At 27.9% G+C, this 21,774-nt stretch overlaps 1 protein-coding gene across 1 annotated transcript in view; it reads left to right on the top strand.

The window, feature by feature from the left end:
* Positions 1-18,397: 18,397 nt before the first annotated feature.
* The window catches only part of LOC113385928 (nose resistant to fluoxetine protein 6-like), a 55,391-nt gene continuing 52,014 nt past the window's right edge, over positions 18,398-21,774 (top strand). Inside the window, exon 1 of the mRNA XM_026623750.1 lies at positions 18,398-18,578. Within this exon, the coding sequence (XP_026479535.1) occupies positions 18,398-18,578 (181 nt within the window). The remainder of the gene's footprint in view (positions 18,579-21,774) is intronic.

Below are 21,774 nucleotides of genomic sequence, written 5' to 3'. Positions count from 1 at the left end.
AAATGTGGGCAAAATCTCTGAATGCATAATGTTTATAGTTCTATCAGAAAGAATATACATACACTTATACATACACATCAATAATTTTATTTTTAGTAATTTTATCGATCCAATTGCCACAAAAGAAACATAATATTTTATATAAACATGCATATGTATGAAAGTATATATTACGCCTACAGATTATATATCAATTTCCATAGAGTATGTCATAAAGATAGGAATGCAAATATCTATTCAAATATATTATTTACACACAAGTACACAATACATCAATTTTTATTGTGCGCGTCTAAAAGTCTTCATACATTTAGATATGAATAACCATATTTAATTGTTGGTCAACTCCAAGTTCCATTTTTTTACATTTTTTAATTATAATCTGTCACACTAAGAACATTCAGTAATTGCTTTGACTTTATTATATGGATTCTTGAATGGATGACAACCCAGTAGTTGTCCAATCCAATTACATCTAATTAACTATACTCGAAGTATTTGCTGATATTTTTATTATATATATATATATATATATATATATATATATATTGATGAGTTATTTAGAATCGGGCAGTAACACCAAGTAAAAAAACTAAAGTAGTTTTGAAATACTTTATTTATCCATACGTTTCAGTCTTCATCGAGACCGTCATTCAGTGGAAAAACTAAAAGATTTTATATGATGTAGGAGGAAAATAATATAAAGTTATAGAACTTATATATAAGTACTTACAGAACTAATTATACAAAAATACACTACACTATTACACTGTGATAAACCAAGCTATTAATAACTGGAACATTTAAACTAATTATTTTTTGACAATTTTTTTGGTTACATTATAGCGTGTACCAATTGGCTAACGTCTAAATACTGAATGAATTGTGTTTACAAATTTTGCGAAAGTGTAAAAAGACCGGCAAACATATGTTTTTTGTAAAATAATAAAATAATAAAAATACACGCTTCATTCAGATATAGTGGTGTTTTTAAAATGGTCTAGGATTATTTTATAGTTATTAAAACACAAAAGCGAAATGTTGTCAGTTCTTAAATTTATGGCCCTATCCTTGTGTAAAGATATTAGGCATCCTTTGCTAAATCGTATTTTAAATAAATTATTTTCGAAATGTAGGATCGTGGGATTAGAAAAATCAATGTTATGTTTGAGGTGATTAATATGATCCGTTAGTTGTGTTTTATTCTGGTTCTTATTTTGAGATTTTATAAATATATATATATATATATATATATATATATATATATATATATATATATATATATATATATATATATATGCAACTTTACCCACGAGAGGCGATTTTCACTTGAGGTTGTATTTGAGATCTATAACCTCAAGTGGAAATTTGACATCAAAGTAGCTTGACGCCGGTCTTTTGGCGGTAAAGTTCCAAATAAGTTTGGAAATATTATGTTCTTGTTTCAAGAGATGCTGCCTTTGCAAAATTTGTCTTCATTCTTCAACCCTTCGGAAGATTCACGCACCAGCGTTTTTGTGTACCCATACGAGGTCTTTGGCTTGGCTCGCGCCCATGTAAGTCCTATTCCATCGTAAGTGGTTTCTCTTGTATATTGCGAGAACTATGTATGGGGACCAAGCTCAACTAGTTTTTCCGGAGCGGACGTTCAAACGCGCTTATATAATCGAATAGAATCTTAGAGTAATCACGATTCGCGCTTGTTAAGATCCACGTACGACAATGCGGTACTGCAGTTTTATTGACCGCCTCGCACGCCGGAGCAGTCATAGATTAACACTATATATGGCGATTTGAATTTTGCATTTTGTTTTCTGTTTGTCGCGTTTATCCCGCAGGTGATTCAGGTTTGTAGGAAAACGTAACTTGGCTGATGTTACCTATGGCACTTCGAAATGAAAATGATTTATTTTGGAGATGATTGTTAAAAATGAATTGGCCTACTAGGAAACATTGGCATTGATATAACTTCAATAAAATTGATCTTATTTTAGTAATTGTTTACTAATGTAATGATGTTTCTTTAGCAAATACCATTTCTACTTTTATTAATTAATTAATCATAAATTTTATTTATTAATTAACGATACTCACTAGAATTTTGCTCACTTGAATATAACCAGCAAGGTGAACTAATAAATTCACTAATTTACTCATGATTCAGTAAAATTTTGCACAGTAACAGAATCAATATTTTATAGTTGAATGGCTTTAAAATTTGCAAGGATTTCCTAAAGAGACTGAACCTAGTTTTTAACTTTAAGTTATTGTAATCGTCCAAAAATCGATATTGAAAATTTTTTGCATTTCTCGACGTTTTGAAGGTTTCTGAACATTTTGGCATACCTCAGAAAAAATGGATGTGTGTGTGTGTATGCACGGATACAATTTTCCAGTCACGTTTTCGGGCGCACCGATCAACCGATTTGAATGGTTCAAAAAACATTTGATTCCTATTGATAGAGAGATGTACTGATTAGTTTTTGGTAAAGGCGGGTCCAGCAGTTACGGAGATCAAGAGCAAAAAGTCCAGAAAACAGAAATCGAGTTTTTGAGAGAACGGAGCATCCGATTTGAATGATCTAAAAAACTTTCAATTAGTGATGGGAGAAGAGAATTTTTGTTACAATTTTTTTTTTAAATTTTTTTTTCAAATATTTTTTTTTATATATCAAAAATAATTCAGATTTTAATTTTATTTCTGACTAAAGTTCTAATATACTTTAAACAAATAATTTCAACTTTGCAATTCAGTTTATATAATTCTTATAAATATTAGACAATGTTACAGAATTTATTTATAATAGTCTATTCGAAAACAATTAATATTCCTCGAACATTTTGTTACGGTACGGGAAGTTCCAGCAATTTGCCTTAAGGCACTATACCATAAATAAAATCAGCATGTAAAACATTATATATATATATATATATATATATACATATAGAAAAAATGTTAAATAACAACAGTGGTCTTATTTAAAAATCAGCAAGAATTAGTAAGGTTTCTCATATCTTATCCGTCAGATGTTGAGCGTCATTGCCATAGTCTTACATTTGTATTACTGTTTTTATTTTAACTTTTTTCATTTTATATTCAATTAATTGTATTTTTTTGAATTGTTTCTTTTTTTGTACCTATCAATTTTGTAAATAAGGCATTAAAGTCTTGATTACCAAAAATAAATAATAACAAAAAAAAAATGCCGTAGTTTTTTTACAGTAATCAGTTTGATCAGGTATAGCGCCTTCGAAAGTTTTTTCAGAGGGTGTTTTTGTTATGTTTTTTTTTGTGGAACCCATATATGGTTATTTGTAAATATTTCTAGTAGAAACAATTAACTTATGCCGATACAAGTGATGCTGTTCAGTTTTATTGCGATTCTCAGGTGCTTTTCCTTGACTTTTGGCTTACTGTGTTATTGGTACTCAATGGATCTAAGATATGTAAAAACAAATAGGACTGATTATAATATCAGAAAATAAATACATATCATTAAAAAACAAAACACCATGTCAATTAATCCGTACTTCCTCTATATGAACGTTCCAAGAATAGTTTTTTATGTAGAAATTTTGCAATATATGATAGGAAAAATCGCATACGTCTAAACTGTTTTGATTTGTTCATAATGCAAAAAGATATTCATGTCAAGGAGGTTTAGAACAAGTTTGAATTGATCACACTCGCTTGTTCAAACAAAAATAGATCGGTCAATTGCTTGCTTTTCAACTTTATGTCGCAATTGAAAAATCATTTATCATTATTTGCATAATATACAAGAAATTATAAGAATATTGATTTAATAAGTTGATTAATTCACTACGAAAACTTAATAAATTGAGCATTCACTCTGCAGATTAATGTAGAACATTTTATCAACTGAAATATTAAATTTATACCATGCAATACATTTGTTCACACAATGTTAACTTTTTCTTATTTGCAAAATATTTCTTTATTTTCAGTGGCTGCTTATACTTGGACAATAAACTCTGCTATTTATTATTTATTCTTATGTTCTTCTGTTTTGATTCAATAGTTCACGCTTAGTTAAAGTATATATAAATCATTTGTGTAATATACATTTACTTTTTAAAATTATTCGATAAAATTAAAACTGTTTTTCTTAAATTACTAAGCTATACAAAAATTGTAAATATACGCCAGAATGATAAGCTCGATTTTTGTAATATTATTATGAGTGGCTTTTGTCACTCTTCTATAATGTATTGAAAAATCAGTAATATTTGGCGCAAACGGTACCTATAGTTATTAAATTCCAATTAACTATACCAACCATGAATATGACAATACTTTTAAATACCGGTATGTAAAGAAAAAAACTTTTAAATTAATGTGAATATTATCCATCATGCTGTTTTTACTCATTAATTGTGCAACTATAAGTGCAAATATTTCACATGTGTTTACTCTGTTCGAAGCTTTCTGCAACTTCCGACTTTCGAACTCATCGTTTTCTTATGGTGCAACAAATATACACCTAAAATATTAATTATCAATGTAATGTAATTGTTTTCTTCGAAATTTCGTAAAATATTGCTAATGTTATATTCTTTACAATTACAATTAAAATTTTAGATTTTATTATTAAATATTTATAGTAGTATTAACTGAAAATTATTAGCATTATTATTACAAATATTACGAATTATTATAAAAATACAGCATACGTTAATGGTCTTATTTACCAGCATTAGCAAATTGTTCAATTATTTTTATAGAGAGCATTTTATACATGCTAGAATATTTTGAACAATGAAACAAAATATAATATAAGGTATACAATAGTGAGAGAAAGTACCTAACAAAGATAAGATGTTGGTAAATAGTTTATCGTTTATCAAAACCACTTCAAAAGATACCTCATTCAGAAGTACCATTAAGCTTCTTAGGATTCCTGAGTAATCCTTGTACTTTACTAAATATCACGCAACTCAGATAGATTGCGAAAGCACATTGACTTGTTTGTAATAAGTTTGCACTTGATAATTTATATTTTTACAATGTGTCATTACATTAGTATATTTACAAAAAAAAAACCTCATAAATTACTATAGCTCAGGAAATAGTTTAATATTTGCACTTTTGCAATTTCAGATAACCCTATTTATATTCAAATTACAAATATATGAAATTAATAATATAATAAGAATAATATATATATAAATATATATATATATATATATATATATATATATAGTAGATGACCCGACAGACGTTATCCTGTACCCATGTCTTCAATTTTTTATCGAATATACTATATATTTACCGTTTACCTAAAAATAATAATTATTGTTTTTTAAATTACTCTTCATGTCAAAAGGCATATACATTTGTAATATGAGCGATGTTAAATGTAGAACTGCTTTGAATAAAATGATGAGTCTCAATTCTCACACTATATTGGAAATTAAAGTCTTTTAAATGGTATAACATAACCATAACCATAACATAGCACTGGTACTTCATGTTGGATTAATTTAATTTAATATTTTATTATATAAGATATCTAAAATTGCATCTTAATCTTCTCCTAATCGATATCGTGAGGGCCGAATTCATCTTTACTTTCCCATTTGTTGTTATAAAGTGAATTTTTTATATAATTTTTAAATATGAATTTTATATAATAGCAATAAAGCTTAAATCGATTCTGTGTTTTATTTAGAAAACGTTTGTATGAGAAAAAGAAAACGGCTGTTTTTAGGTTTTTTTTGTCAATTATTCGATTTTTTCTTGCCGTAAGAACCATCATTGGACTTCAACGAACATTTAAAAAAAAAAATCGACCAATTTGGTCCAGGCGTTGTTGAATTATGCGCTTACCAATACATTTTACGATTCATTTTTATATTATAGATATATGGTTGTCTCCCTAGGTTATATATAGTGTTGTCTCCCTAAAAAATGTACCCACAAAATTTATATTTTGCATTGGTTGAATAATAAAGCTATTATATCGTAAAATCCTTTAAAAATTAATAATAAAAGATTCCACCTGTTTGCGCCCAGAATGTCCCATCTTACCACCTAATTTTTCAAAACACAATATCTACAATGATAAATTTGCTGCGAGTTTTACTGGACATAGAGAGTTGTTTGTTTGATATGCGTTATTTGTTGTGATATAACTGGTTTGGTTTTCGCAATATATAGTGGTTTTCGTAATATATAGTTGCTTAAAGTCAAATTGGACCTTTGTGCCCCACGCTACTCTATATGATAAGTTTTGGTTATTATTTTTATAAATGCGCAAAACCGTTCGTAATGATAATCAGGTCGTCGTCGTGTTTATTTTTGCTTTCTGAATCTGCTGCATAATGCAACATTGAGCAATCGGCTCAGTCATTAACAACTCTTGTGGAAAATATTATTGCCAAATCGCAACACTCGCCGCATACTGCACTAATGACGTCATTACAACTTTCAGGAAATTATATCAATAACTAGTTTTGCGAAAGCTTATCCCTCGGCCGACGGTGAAATTTAGCGCGATGCCGTTGATGCGATAATGCCAAAGATCGTGCGAAATTCTTTCTTCAGAACCATATGGAGATGTTCACAGAGATAATAAGACACAGATAATATTTTTATTATATGAAAATTATAACCACACATATTATGTCTTTACCACCAAAGCGACTGAAGAGAAGAAACCGTAATGAATTATTACATCAAATTACATTAAATCTAATGTTATAATTACAGAAGGTGCTATCGCAGGACAGCTATATTTCACGCGCTATCATATTAAATTGTCTGTAAAAGAAGCTGAATGTACTTTTGTATAATTGTATAGTTTGCTCATAGACATTACAGTACATTACAATAAAACAAACAAAAATTATTAAATGCCATCAAAGGTGCCATTTGATGATACTTCATTCTTCCGTATATATGTGAATTTATTTTGTCGTGTATTTATAAACTGAACAAATTATTCACAAATTATATAGCCATTGAAACTACAAACTTGATATGGTCTTTAATGACAGTAAGTGCGCGTTTAGCGATGAGAAAACCTTCTTTTAAGCCTGATAAGTTATCTTAACTAAGAATGAAAATTAAAATTGAAACTCAATATGTTGTGATACTTATTATATAATTCTCTCATATTTTTATCTGAGCTTGCTTGTACATTATTATTAACCTTTGCATTTGCAAGCATTAATTATTATGTATCACTATCACAGAAAATTTAATAATAAAATTTCATCGCATAGACAGATTGGATTAAGGTTGCCATCCATTGTACGTTGTAATTCTAATTTCTGTTAAGCGTAACAAAATAACTAGTGGGGCGCATGGCATCGTGCCTTAAGGAAAATTGCTGGAACTTCCCGTACCAGAAATTATTTTTGAAAAAAAAATATTGTGAGAAAAATAGATTTTTAAGAAACTATAAATTTTTGACAAAAATTTACTTTTTTTTGAAAAAAAAAATTTTTGAAGAAAAATTTATTTTGAAATCATTTGGAAATTGTGAACTTTTTTTCAAAGCAATCGTACTGCTTTAACTGCATAGTGACAAAATATCAAAGCGGGTAAGCGCCGCGCCGCCGTCTAACGGATAAGCATTGGTACGGAACCCATAGAAATGTAAACAATATTCATACTTATTGTTAAAATCTGTATAAAATATTTGATAATTTGATGTGCATATGTCTAATGATCAATTTTGACCGCCAGATAGCATTTTTTTTCACTTTTTTCACTAGATCTCCGAAACCGCTAGACCTGCCTTTATGCAAATTTGATCAGTGTTTCATCTTGTTAATACAAGTGAAATGTTTTTCGAATTATTTAGATCGGACGCTCCCTTTTCTTTAAAACTGAGTTACCGTTTTTGGCACTTTTTGCACCATATCTTAGGATCGGCTAGACCTGCCTTCGCCAAATCAGCGCGTCTCCTTATCAATACGAATCGAATGTTTTTTGAATTATTCAAATCGCTCCATTCGTGTTCCCGAAATCGTCGACGAAATTTTGTATCCAAACACACATACACACACGCACACACACACACATACATCCATTTTTTCTAAGGTATGACAAAATATTCAGAAATCACTGAAACGTAAAGATATATAAAAATTTTCATTTTCTTGAGTTTAAATTAAATTATGTGATAGGGGAGACTGGGTACGGTTGTGCCAGGGTACAGTAGTGAGAGTCATTGTAACAGCTAAACTATACTGTTTTCATAGCAAGAACGAAGTATGTTTGTTTGAACAAGTTCATATAATTGCTTTCAGTCAGCGCCCTGCAATAACAAAATCTCTAGACGAGTTTTTTAATTTTTACCAATTTTTTTAGTTTTTACCAACAATTCCAATTCCAAAATCTAACATAGTACTTTATGTAAACTACTTCCTGGCATATGTAGTACATAACTATACTATCGCTGGAAAACACGCAAAAAACGCCTAAATTAAAATGATACTTACGTTATTGCACTTCATAAATACTGCAAAAGCGTAAACCGTTGTATCACATTTCTAAAAGTATTGTTTGAACACTTATTTCCGTGTGATAACATATCATAAAACTGGTGGCTTTTATATGAAAATATTATTTTATTGGAGATGTCATAATTAGATACACTTTGAACCATGTATTGCATAATATTAATTGTATAAATAAAATTTTTTCTACTATTTTATATCTTATTATGCTCGTAAGATTTTAATTGTCAGCTATTTGATATTACATACAACAAACGATTGATTGTGATATAATCAATTGCTTTAGGCCTAAGGGGTAAAAGTGCATAGAAATCATGTATTTAGTAATAAAAATGATTATAACAATAAAACAATATAAGAGTATTTATAAATTATGTAAGTTCCTGAAAATTCTTGTAAAATAATAAAACTTTTATACTATTATCTACGAGTAGGATTGGTCACAGCAAATCACATAAAATGGATATCCTAAATGGTGACCCAACACATGATGTTTCGCGAAAACTTGTTTGATTATTATAAAAATACATTTTTTGTACATATAAATAAATAATTTTATCAATTTAATAATTTTAATTAATTTTAAGTCATGATGATATCTGACTAATAGCTGTAATATGAATAAAGTTTATAAAGCATAAATATGTAATTATAAAAACCCGATGAATTTTATTGATCAAGGATATAATTTTATTATCAAATACACCTTTTGAACTGTTGTTACTTTAGAAAAATAATGTTCTCATACTTTGGGATTATTTTGTGCAATTATATAATCATTTATAAATTTTATCAAATTTTATATTTGTTTTAGGTGCCCTTAAAAATCATCCAATACAATTTAAATACATATTCTACTATTAAGATGTGATATGTATGACCTATATTAATGTGCATTTTATTATTTTAAAACAATGCATGACCTGCACTGAGTTTATCATTATTTTTTAAATTATATATTGCATTATAATTATAATTGTATAAAAATTGTTTTCAGGTGCATGTCACATAATTCCAAGCAAAATTCTCTGCAATCGTCGGTGTGAATTTAACACTGCACACGAACAAATTAAAATTGTTTCTTTTCTGTTATAATTATGACATCTTTTTATACAATTTACCAAGAACTAATATAGATGGACAATTTTATTTGAGATTGCTATTCTTTATGTTATAACTAATTTTACTGTTCCGTTGCTTTTGTTAGCTTTTTATCTTCATGTTCATGTATTTTGATTTTGTTTTGTTATATGACTGCAGTAATTTTAGTTATCATTAATCTCCATTTTATTCGACTGAACAAGTCCACTAAACCTCATAAACTCGCGCAGCAATTATTTATATGGAACAATTTCTGTTTTCTTTCCGTTTCAAACTAATTTTTAAATAGTTCTTTCTTCCTGCTTTTGGCTGTAGTTTTATTTTAAATTATTTGTTAAAATGAATAAAGATAATTTTTATGTCGTTTTATATCAAATATATGATATTTATATAAATTTTTACATATGAATTGCGTGTTCCAAGCAGTATCTGTTGAACGTCTTGGTCGTGAGTTCGAATTCCAATTTGGATAACTTAATATCACACAGAAGGGATGTCTATTTTCACTTGAAAATTCAGGTCAAAAATATATTGCCAAATAAAGATAGTCCATATCGGGCACTGCGGTTTGGGAAATCTCTCACACTATTCTTTTCTGAATAGAGTTGAAGTTTTACTCTGCTCACGGACCTGCCCTAGAGTAGTACTACCCGTTATTTTACTTTTATCATCATTAAACTGCAACATATATAAACAAATAAAAATATTGAATAGATTTTTTTGAAATCGATGTGAGATAAAAACGTGGTTTGTTTTTATTCATTCAGGTTAGATATTAACTATTCGTCTAACAGCTAACCACTTCTCCATACCATTTGATGTTTATTTCATATTAAAGTTCCGCGTAATATCAGCTCTACTTCCAACTTTTTGCTCTGCATTTCCCAATTTTCCAACACACACAAACTTAAATTTTACGAAATACTAAAGTACGAAATGACATGCAGAATAATCCAGAATTTCGTAAATTGTTATTAAGTTTATCCGGTGGCATAATTTAGATAGTTTAGAGTTGGAGAAATACGGCTTTCACGTAGCCTAGCCCTGTCGCGGCATGCTATCATATGATGAAACCATATTTCATATATCGGACAATTTTATGCACATATCGCCGCAAGTGAAATTGTAACATTGCAAGATTGCACGCGCTTGTTAATGCTAAAAATGCTCTATATAATAATACAATTTTGCGATGAATACGACTTGCGTGATGTGTATTTTGCTAATGTGTTACAAAAATGCAAACACGCATGCAGACGGAAGAAATTATAAAACTTTTCGAATAATAATAAAGAATTTAATTAAACTATGTTTGAGTTGCAGAAATATTTAAAATAATCCATGTTTTTTTATAATTTAAAAATTTTAACTTTTCGGCATTACCACATAGTTAATAACCAATTCGGCGGCCTTACGTACGCCGTAAGCAAAACTTATCAACTGTTCAAAGTAAAATTAACACATGAATATTATAAATTCATTCCATTTAAAAATTGTAGAATTAACTTTGTCCATATAGCACCAACTAGTCCCGGGTTCGTTGGTTCGATTCCCGCTACCACCAAAGTACCCAGTACACTTGCAATGTAGCATGTATGTGTGTACTTGAAACTTGATCTTTCGTTTTTTGAATACGTTCGCACTGAATTGGAAAATTTAATATTTGATTAGATTCAGGAGTTAATCGGCCAAGCAGTTTCTTCAGAATTAACGCAAAAGTGTAAAATTTATCGTCCATACGTTTTCAAAAAATACTGAACTAATTTTAAAACTCCAAGAACTGATCGAAAATAATAAGTTGGGAATCGTACTGATAAGTTTTTCAAGATCTATGAACGATCCTTTGTAATTGTTTAAATTTCAATTTTATAAAAATTCATTAAAACAGTTGAAAATTTTATCTAAATAGTTAAATCCCAATTCTTATTTATTATCTCGGTTTTTTAAACATATTAACAATTTCTGATTTATATATAAATTTCAGATTTGTTTGTGGTAAAAATCGTGTTTCACCCAGATCAACGACCTTTACCATTTATAAAAATAGATTCCCATCTGAAATAAAGAATTGAATATTCTTTTAAAAGCAAGCTTAATAAAATGATTAATATACTTTGCGGGTGATACTATAAATTCGAACGTGATTTAATTTAAATTTCATTCAATTGCAAAGCACGCAATACATAATGTTGAAAATGGATTTCTTGAAAGCATTTTATTCAAATATGAACCACGTACATTTATAATTTCTGTCATGTTAGTACTACACATCACCCAAATTTAAATATTTTGCTCATAAAGAGCATATTCTTTTCATTATATGAATGATTATTTTAAATTTTGTTGGATGCAATTCCTGAATTGTGCGATTTAATTTGAACAACACGTTCGACAAGTTGTTTACAAGCGCTGGAATCGAAAATGAAAGTGTTTGAAAACGAGCTATATGTAAGCACATGTTTCAATGCAGTTCTATGCTATAATATTTGTATAAACCCACGTTAATATTGAGATTATCGGTAAACAAGTACATAATGCTACCAGTTACAATATAACCTTATTATATGTTACACTCTATATTTTTAATTTTATTTTTGTATCCGGCTTCACAATAGTCACCAAAATATTGTAGATTGTTTTTGTTCTCTTGTTTTTCTTATTTTTAGAAAATATGTTTAAGGTTATTTAATTTTATAGAGACAGAGTAGACTATTATATTACCTCCTTCAATATTAACTACGTCTTACTTGTTTCAAACTCCACAATATCTGCATGAACATACTCATGGATTAGTTCAATATGCGTCTATTGGAGAGGTTGTTGAATATGCAGGCTAATCCAAAACCCATATATAGGACAGAGGTATCCATAAATCCACTTTATCCAAGTAGATATTATGTAGAAATTACGAGAGATATACGGCAATAATACATCATGTTATTGCTCTAATTTTCATTTATTAAAAAGAAATATAAATAAGAAATAAAATATTCAGGCGATACTGCAGTGAGTGAAAAAGAGAATACATATTAGAAAATGTTGGATGAACAAAATCAGCAGTGTGATTTTTTGGTTACACTTTTAATTGCAATCTGTCATACTAGGACATTCAGTAATTGTTTTGATAATTATATATTTATATATATATATATATAAATATATATATATATATTATATATATATTTATATATATATATATATATATATATATATATATTATTTTATTTTAATGGATGGCAACCCAGTAGTTGTAGGATTCTGTAGAGACTTATTAATTATACTCGAAGTATTTTTACTTAAGAGGCTATTTTCACTTGAGATCATATTTGAAACCTATAATCTTAATTGAAAATCTGACATCAAAGCTGCTTGATGTCAAATTTGGCCGTGGCTGGGATCGAACCACGAACTGGGACTAGTTTGGGCTAGCCCACATCTGAACTGATATTACGTTTTAGTTATTATTAACTTCAGCACATAAATTATATAAATAATATCAAATCAATATTTTTCAGAGAAATATACTATATATACTTATACAAATTGTACAACTTCACATGCACTTCCCTGGAAATGCTAAATGATCTTGAGATAGTATTCATTGTAATATAATAATTATTATATTTCTTCAAGATTTCTATTTTTTTTATTTTTTTATTTGCGGACACGCCAATATATTTCACTTTCTAAACGAATCTTCATTACATAATAATGACATTTTCATACCCTTATTTAGAACAAAGAAGTTATTTTGAGAGAATATTGCTGCTTCACTGAACTTATTGATTTGTAGTCAATATATTACGTCTAGACTGGCCAAAATCAATTGATGAGTGAATAATGAAATGATAATTTATACAAAATATAATGAGGCCTAATATAATAAAAATATAGTTATAAATATAATTATATGATTTATTATAAAATATTGATTGATTGTTTGTGTTCAATTCATCCTAGTATGGAGCTAGCGAGTTAGGTAGTTTTCATTTCTGGGATTTTGATCAAACTTTGCATGACAATAAAATTGATAGTTAAACAATTAGTGATTTAATTATAAGAATAAACGACTTTTGCAAAAATAGGTTGCACAAATAAATTTAATTATATTAATGAAATGCTGGAAGATAACACTGTTCGGAAAATAAGTTGTCTTAATTCATCGCGATTGATTTTCATTGCCGTTCTTTAATATTTTATATTCCTTTAACATATAAATGAAATAATTCGATAAAAAATGATTGATTTTACTTCTTATATATTATCTCTTGTTAATTGCATTAAAACTGAACTTACTATTACTTAATTACCCACATAAAAATAATATTTTTTTATATAATTAGCTTAAGCAATTATGAGTGATTTCATATATGATAATAAATGCTGATTAGTAATAAGATGAATTTTTAATATATTATATCTCTATGGTTATTTTATTTTCAAGTTCCGAAATAGTATTTTAAATTTATCTCGTAACATCGCAAATTTAAAATTATGTCCAATGCACTTCCAAAAGTTCCAAAATAATCTTTTTTCAACCAATAAATGCTAAAAGCTGCTAGAAGAATACCAAATAAAATAAGTTTCCTATGATAAGAAAATTTCTGATATAATATGACATGATACAGTAATATACATTTTTATTATCATTATTAAGTATATTTACCATACTACAAAAAATCACGTCTTTAGAGATTTATGCAATGAAATATTTATATCAAGATATTGTTGCAAATAGTACTTAGATTATATTTACACAGTATTTTCATATATCATATTAAACTTTTTCTGAGGTTCGCACACGTCGCTTTTTTAATAATGATAGAGCATATTTATTTTGAAAAAAGTACTTACTAAATTCATCAATAACAGATATTACATATTAGTTGTGATGAATATTAACATCTTACATTGAATAGCACATACTTTGATATAATCATTTTTAGCATTACCATTTTGTTTTGTTTTGATTACGCCTTACAATTTTCAATTGTTTGTATAAATGTATTAAAAAAATATTACCATTACATTTTTTGTTTTAAATATTATGATTAAATTAATCGTGTGCCAAAATATTCTGTTTGGTTCGACGTTTCTTGCACAACCTAGACAAAATGATAACTACAACGACGATATAATCATATGAAATGAGTTGATACAGTAATTTTCTTATTTATACGCAGTCATTGAATTGCACATGTAACATGCACCTAATAGATTAGTTAATAGACCATTGCATAAATAGCCCGTATTTTGTTGCATAAAATTTGTTACGTCGGTTTTATTACATACTTCAAGAAATTGTGTCCATATAATGTTGATAATGCCCATATGTGCAAAGCACAATGTTAGATTTCATTTAGTTTTGAATGATTTAATTTATATTAAAGTAACCCAGGGGAGACTGGGTATGACTATGCCTGGGTAATTTCTGATCATCAATAATTTTGTTAACCTGTAGCTGTAATACAAATAAATTAAATCGTTATTTAAAGATTTTTCTACGTCGAAACATTAAAATACTGTTCCTAAATATGATGAATTAGTCATAAAATCGGATTGTACAAGAAAAGAGCGAGAATCACAACTGTCTATATACCCAGGACGGTTGCTGAAAAAAAGTAATTTATTCTAAAGATCATGTTAATGTAGGGTGCTAACTCAATGCAATAATGTAAACTTGTTTGAACAAACATACTTCATCTTTTTCAAACTTAGTATAGCTGTTATGACGACTGTCACTACCGTACCCGGTCTCTACTACTTATGAACTAACAAACTCCAAAACTAAAACTTTGTAGTTTTGTAAATTTTTGAATTTATTGCATATTAGTTTCAATTAGTTCAAATTAATTTACGTTTTAGAATTTCGAAAATTAGAGATTCCCACTTTAATACAAATTTTTAAAAATTACGACTAAATTATTTTTTCCTCTGTATTATTCATCGGTCTCAATTGATACTACGAACAATTTATCTGTTTAGTTTTTAACCATTTCATAAGAATGAAAATATAAATATCTCTTGATTTCTTTTCTCTAACAAAAAATCTCTCGGCTGTCGCTTTTATTATTATATTTAATGAATACGATAAATATTTCCATTTTGTTTTTATTCATAATAAAAATAATATCTTTATCGGCTGAACGGTATGTGAACAGAGAGAAAATAAACGTATATTTTAATTCGACTTTCTTTATAATATGTTCGTCGTTTTGTTGTTATATAAATCCAGTTTTATAATGGGTTTCTCTCTCTCCAGACCTTCGAGAATTCGATAATACAAGAAAGCTCCGCTTGGTTGTAAAAATAATAATAATTTATTAATGCCCCACATTTGAAAACCGTTTTATAATTTACATTTGAAAAACTCGTATAAGTTCTAAAGTTCTTAAAAATAGAGTTTGATTTATTATTTAAATGTTATTGTATTTAAAATTCAAATCATTGTGTAGACATTGCTAGAGCGATAAGCTGAATTTCACAAGACGATTCTTAAAATTCGTATTGTTAAATAATAAGCCGCAAAATTATAGTGCTATAATATTTATCAAAATATAAGCATTGACGTGCAAAATACATAATATAGTTTAGCAAATATAATGCACTAAATAAAATGCTAATAAAGCTTTAAGATTAGTATGGCATACGCTATGCCAAGCTATAACCTGATCGACTCATAGGTGTAATTGGAACTTTATTCATTTTGCTAAATATTGTTATGTATTTTTTTAATAATATTCAAACCTATTTTATTCCATATGTCCAATATAATACATACCATTGTGTATAAAATCAATTGTAATAAGATATCTAATACGTGAAAGTGGGAAGTTTGCCTGAGAGCAAAAAATTCTATGTAACACCCTTAAAGTGTGAACACTACTATATAATGAAATATATATTTTTAAATTGAAAAAAAAATTAGCTTTTTGAGAATAATAGTATATGTTATTTTGATAAGTTTTATAGTCATAAATCGTTGAACAAATTTTTATAAAAAAATCTTGAACCAATATGAGCTAAAACTTTTATTGAATACAATACTTGATAATCGCGAGGTATTAATAATTATACTTTATAATAATTCAAATAATTTGATAATAATTCTAACAAACATACTCTATCTCAAATACATTTTTTTTGATATATCTAAAGTAATAAATACAAAAGGTAAAGTTAATAAAGATACAAAAGGTAGTACCAAAGATAAATATTCATTATATTACATTACAATATTTTATGTCATCAAGGTCTTATTTTATTAAATGAACACAATCCATTATCTCTTCGAATTTTGAACTTACCTCGGAAAGTTTCTTTTGAAGAACATTGTTTCTCGCTAATTGATAATCTGTTTTCTCGGTTGTTTGATTCAAAAATTTGCTGGTAAACATGAATAGAAATTTAACCATCTGTTACGACGTTAAAAAACTGAAGATTTTTATGAATAAAAATAAAATAATGATAAAATTGATTCATTACTTTTTGGTGTTGATTAGTTTTTTTTTATGTTGATCAGTTGAGTTATTATTTGGCAACTAATATTTAAAAAAAAAAATATTTCACGTTTGTAAAAAGCTTACAATCGATTTTGTTAATTAAAAACCGTAAGAAAATAAAATGTTAAATACAAGTAACGAAAATTATGGTTAAGATTATGTAATAAATTTTGAGAAACGTTAAGCAATTCAAAAACTTATTAAAAATTATTTGGTTGATTTCAGCAATTGTTCAAATTCAGTGATCTTAGATGAAAATCAACCGAGTCTTTTCTTTGATCAACAATAGAAGACATCATTATTCATCACGTTGTCTTATGAAAGTCTAATTTGGTTTAAAAATTTTAATAAATTATAGTTTAGAACATATAAAATTTGTTAGGATCATCATCAATTAATTTTTGTAATGGTTATAATATCAGTTTTCTCTACAATTAACAGTTAATTTAAAATATTGTGAATATTGTCATAAGTTTTGTTGATTCTTTTTTTGTTATTTTTGGATATCGGGAAGTTCATCCGTTTTGACTCGAGGCAAACATCTTCTTGCAACTGGTTGTTCTATATAAGCAAAATTCATTTCGGGAACAATCTGCATCTCGCAGCTAAATTTACTTCCCCCACATGATAATGTTTAGCATAACGTTGTCAGTGTTCAATGCATTCAACTCCTTCCAGCGTCTGGATATCACCTTCCAATAAGAAAGTATAGTATGTATGCATTGCCGCAAATTTAAAATGCAGTCGTTGCAATTCCTTTCAATTAACACACGGCCACACGAGAAATCGTTCGCGAATCTTTGATTTGCCATAAGCGCATTCATTTCCTCAAATTGTTCTCGAGTTATGTTTTTGTATTCTTTCATCATACCTGATCCTAATATTTTGCAAATTTTTGCTTTATATCTTGTGTTTGTAAGTACATTTTATATCGTTAAAAAATTCTGCGCTTAGTAATAAACCATCGATAACAAAGTGAATAGTTCTGCTTGGAGAAAAATATTAAATTTTATAAGTGACAAAAAATAGTGTTAACAATTCCTTAGTTTAATATCAGTCAAGCACCGCTAGTCGTAGTGTACTTTCGAAGTGTGCAAATATTTATGTAACGAGCTAACGTTCGCATAACAAGAAGTGATAAATTTCATAAACGAACCAGGAATAAGGAAAATGATTACGTAACCTGTTGTGTAAAAAATTGTGATAATCGAACAGCGACATTGACGGTTAAAAATCGAAAGAACAAGCAAAAGTTTTATCGATTATAAGCCTCCTAACGAAATGACGTAAAGAACTTGATAATAATGACCGGTTTAAGCACGCAATTGGCCGTGCTATGGTGCGTGATTGCGGCCTCGGTGCAGGATCAGGGCATCGGCAAGGCGATAGTGAAAAAAGATTTGGCCGTACGACAGAACGCAATCGGCAATGGAACTGATTTTGGAAGTAATCATAAACTTCTGACGATAAATGAGTGGTTGGATGGTTTGTTCGATCACTTTGCGTGGAATGGTGACAGTTATCGAAATGTTAACGAAAAATGTTCGAACGAATTGAGATCATATCTCGAACATCTGCGAAATGGATCTACGTGGGCGGCAAAGAGTGAGTATCATACAACACTGATTTTATAGATACAAAATCGAAACTAAATGAGACTTAGTCATTTGACTTAGATATAATATTTTTACGAATCATTATTATTAAAAAATTAATTAATTTAAATTCATAAACAATTCAACTATCCATAAGTTTAAAAATCTCGCTCAATTCCGAAAGATTTTTAAATTTTTTTATTAATGGCTTTTAACCGTATGGTCATTTAGCCTCAGAAAAGGGTAAGTCACAACTGTCCACATCCCAGGACAGGTTGTGGCAGGACATCCCCAGGACAGGTTGTGGCAGGCTTAAAAATAGGTTAAAAAACTATACCTATAAACACCAAAATGGTTCAGAACGACTTTGTCAGAAATATGTAATACAATATAATTATTCAAACAAATCATTTTTGAATTTTGAATTTTATTTTACCTTTATTTTTCGTATTTTGTCTTAGTTAAGATAAGTTTTTCTTTTTCTTTTTAACTTTTACCCAAAAAAGACAAGAAATTCATGTCACATTGAACGAAACTGATTGCTGGTAATTAACTACTAATGTTAAACTTATAGAAAATGCAAAATAACAAATAAAGTGATCTATCTGTATACTAGTAACTGTCATTGTTAAAATAAATCTAACAAAAAAATCTTACTTTTGGCTCTTTAAAAGCAATTCAAACTACAGATTATATTAATGGCTCAATTCAATATTAAAAACTTGTTCAAACAAACATACTCCATCATTCTTATTCTAAATTTAGACTTCATCTCATAATCAATATAATTTAGTTGTTATGAGGATATCCCCTAATCATCTTGATGAATTTCACTTGTTGAAATGCTTATTCAGTATAAAATATTATTTTTTTATATGTTTTGTATAAACTGTAATTTCTTTTTAATAATTCTTATTTACTATTTTTCCAATATTTCAAACTTCACATCTTTTGATATTTTATGTTAATGATTTTTAAACATTGAGGAATGTGAATTCTTTTCTTGTTGGCTTAAATAAATATGACGATTAATTTTAAATACTAGTTTCAGAAGAAAATCTTTATAATTAAGAGGGAAAAGCAAATTTTACCTTCTCCTAGATGTAAAAAAGCAATCTATGGCAACAGATTTTTATTACCTGTTCAAAGCATAATATTCTGCAATAATCATATCTGATATTCAATTTCTTTTACAATTTATAGATTAATTAGAAATATTGTTGATTTATTTACTTTTTACATCAACTACATGATGTAAATTGTTATTATTCAAAATGTTTATGCCTTTTTTTATCAAAATTTTATGCAAAACAGGATAATCTTAGATTTTTAACAGTCAATGCAATATAATCACATAATTTTTATAATAGAATCCAAAATAAGTGGTCAAATGTATTATATTATTATTTTCAAGTGCATAATCTTATATCAATATACTTTAGAAATATACCAGTAAAATAAAATGTATCGTGAGATTGCAATTCTCTGATTTTGAGATAAATAGTATCAGAAAAGTCAATATAGATTCGGCAGTAAAAAGTAAAAATAAAATGTGTTAATCCCGGTTTGGATTTCATAATAAAAGATTATGTAGAGCAAAAAAAACATTAAAATTTATTAAAAAAGGTACAATATAATAATACCCAAATTTTTTTATTTGCATATAGTATTTGTGATTGTGGTTTGAATTGTGATTTGTATTGTTCATTTGCACAGCTCATTCTGTACACAAGAACGAAAATGTCCTCTATGTGAAATCTAGTTCTGTATTAATAATAGATTTTTCCTAAAACGTGTTTTTAGTTATACAAGAAGTTTGCCTTTTTGCAAAGCATTCATCGAGTGAAATTGTGTAAACATACATCATAATGCTATTAAGAAATATTGAATATAAATATGGATGGTAATATAATAATCCTATTATGCGAAGGCCAGTTGTGTGTATAATAGACTACAAGAAATGCTACTCCGGGCTCTACTAATAGCCTCCTTTATAATGTAACATTATATACTGTGCTGCTTGAAAGCTTTCTCGTTCAACAAAGACTACACTTCAATCATTGATTGAACTTTTTTCATTTGAAATATGAGATAAAACATATTTATAAAAATCCTTCAATAATCCATAAAATGAATTTATAAAGCAGTTTTGAAACTGGAACTTATATTTGTTATTGATTTCGGATTACTTGATAATGAATTTACCAGTTTGTAGTTGATGAGATAATTTTATAAGTCCGACGATAGATTTATAGTCGAAATAATGGTCTTTAAATACATCATTAAGTCGATGTTGTTCTTTTTTGACAATGAGGTTAATCAATTCATGGTAAAATTTCCTTACCTTATCCTACTTTACCATTTTCTTACCTAATGCGATAATACAGAGCATTATATTATTATTACTATATAATTATATTTTTATAATAAGCATTTAAAAAATGTTACTATAAAATGTAGAGCCTTTTTTGTAAGTGCCCCAGCCAAATACAATTTAATTCCGTTAAAAAAAAATATTCTTAGAAATACTAATTTATCTTCGTATGAACAAATATCTTTTATAACTCCCTTGAAAATTTTATCATTTTTATCATTCATGGTTTTATAATTTCTATCCTATGTACTAAATTTAAGCAATAATGACTAAATTATTGAATGCAATGAAACACTTTTAACATATATGGTCTATGAATAACATATCCTTCTCCTGTAACGTGTAACCAATTTGTCAGTGTTCTTACTTCATTGACCTCAGGGGGCAAGTTCTGTTCTGCCCTCGAACGAGATTTATACGACAATGAACTAAGAACGCCTGACTGATTCGAATCAATTCATCAATTCAGTTGGAAACAGAAACCGATCAGAACTAACCGAAAATTGGTACCTGAAGTGCATTATTCATTACATGGTCGACTGCTAGTTTTTATGATACTTATATATTTGCTACAGGATGAGATCAATTAATTTAGTATTTATTTTGATTAATATAAATTGAATGCCTGAATCTTAATAATTAAAATGATGCCATTGGTTTATTTGCCAGTAGTTCATTGATGTAATCCCTTCGTCGGTTAATCGTGTAAGGA

This window comes from Ctenocephalides felis, unplaced genomic scaffold (genome assembly GCF_003426905.1).
Source record: "Ctenocephalides felis isolate EL2017-DRISC unplaced genomic scaffold, ASM342690v1 CF-g0.4_SCAFFOLD_03571, whole genome shotgun sequence".
NCBI classification, from domain to species: Eukaryota; Metazoa; Arthropoda; class Insecta; order Siphonaptera; family Pulicidae; genus Ctenocephalides; species Ctenocephalides felis.
The sequence above is the reverse complement of the archived record's forward strand: the minus strand, read 5'-3'. Positions and strand labels throughout refer to the sequence as shown.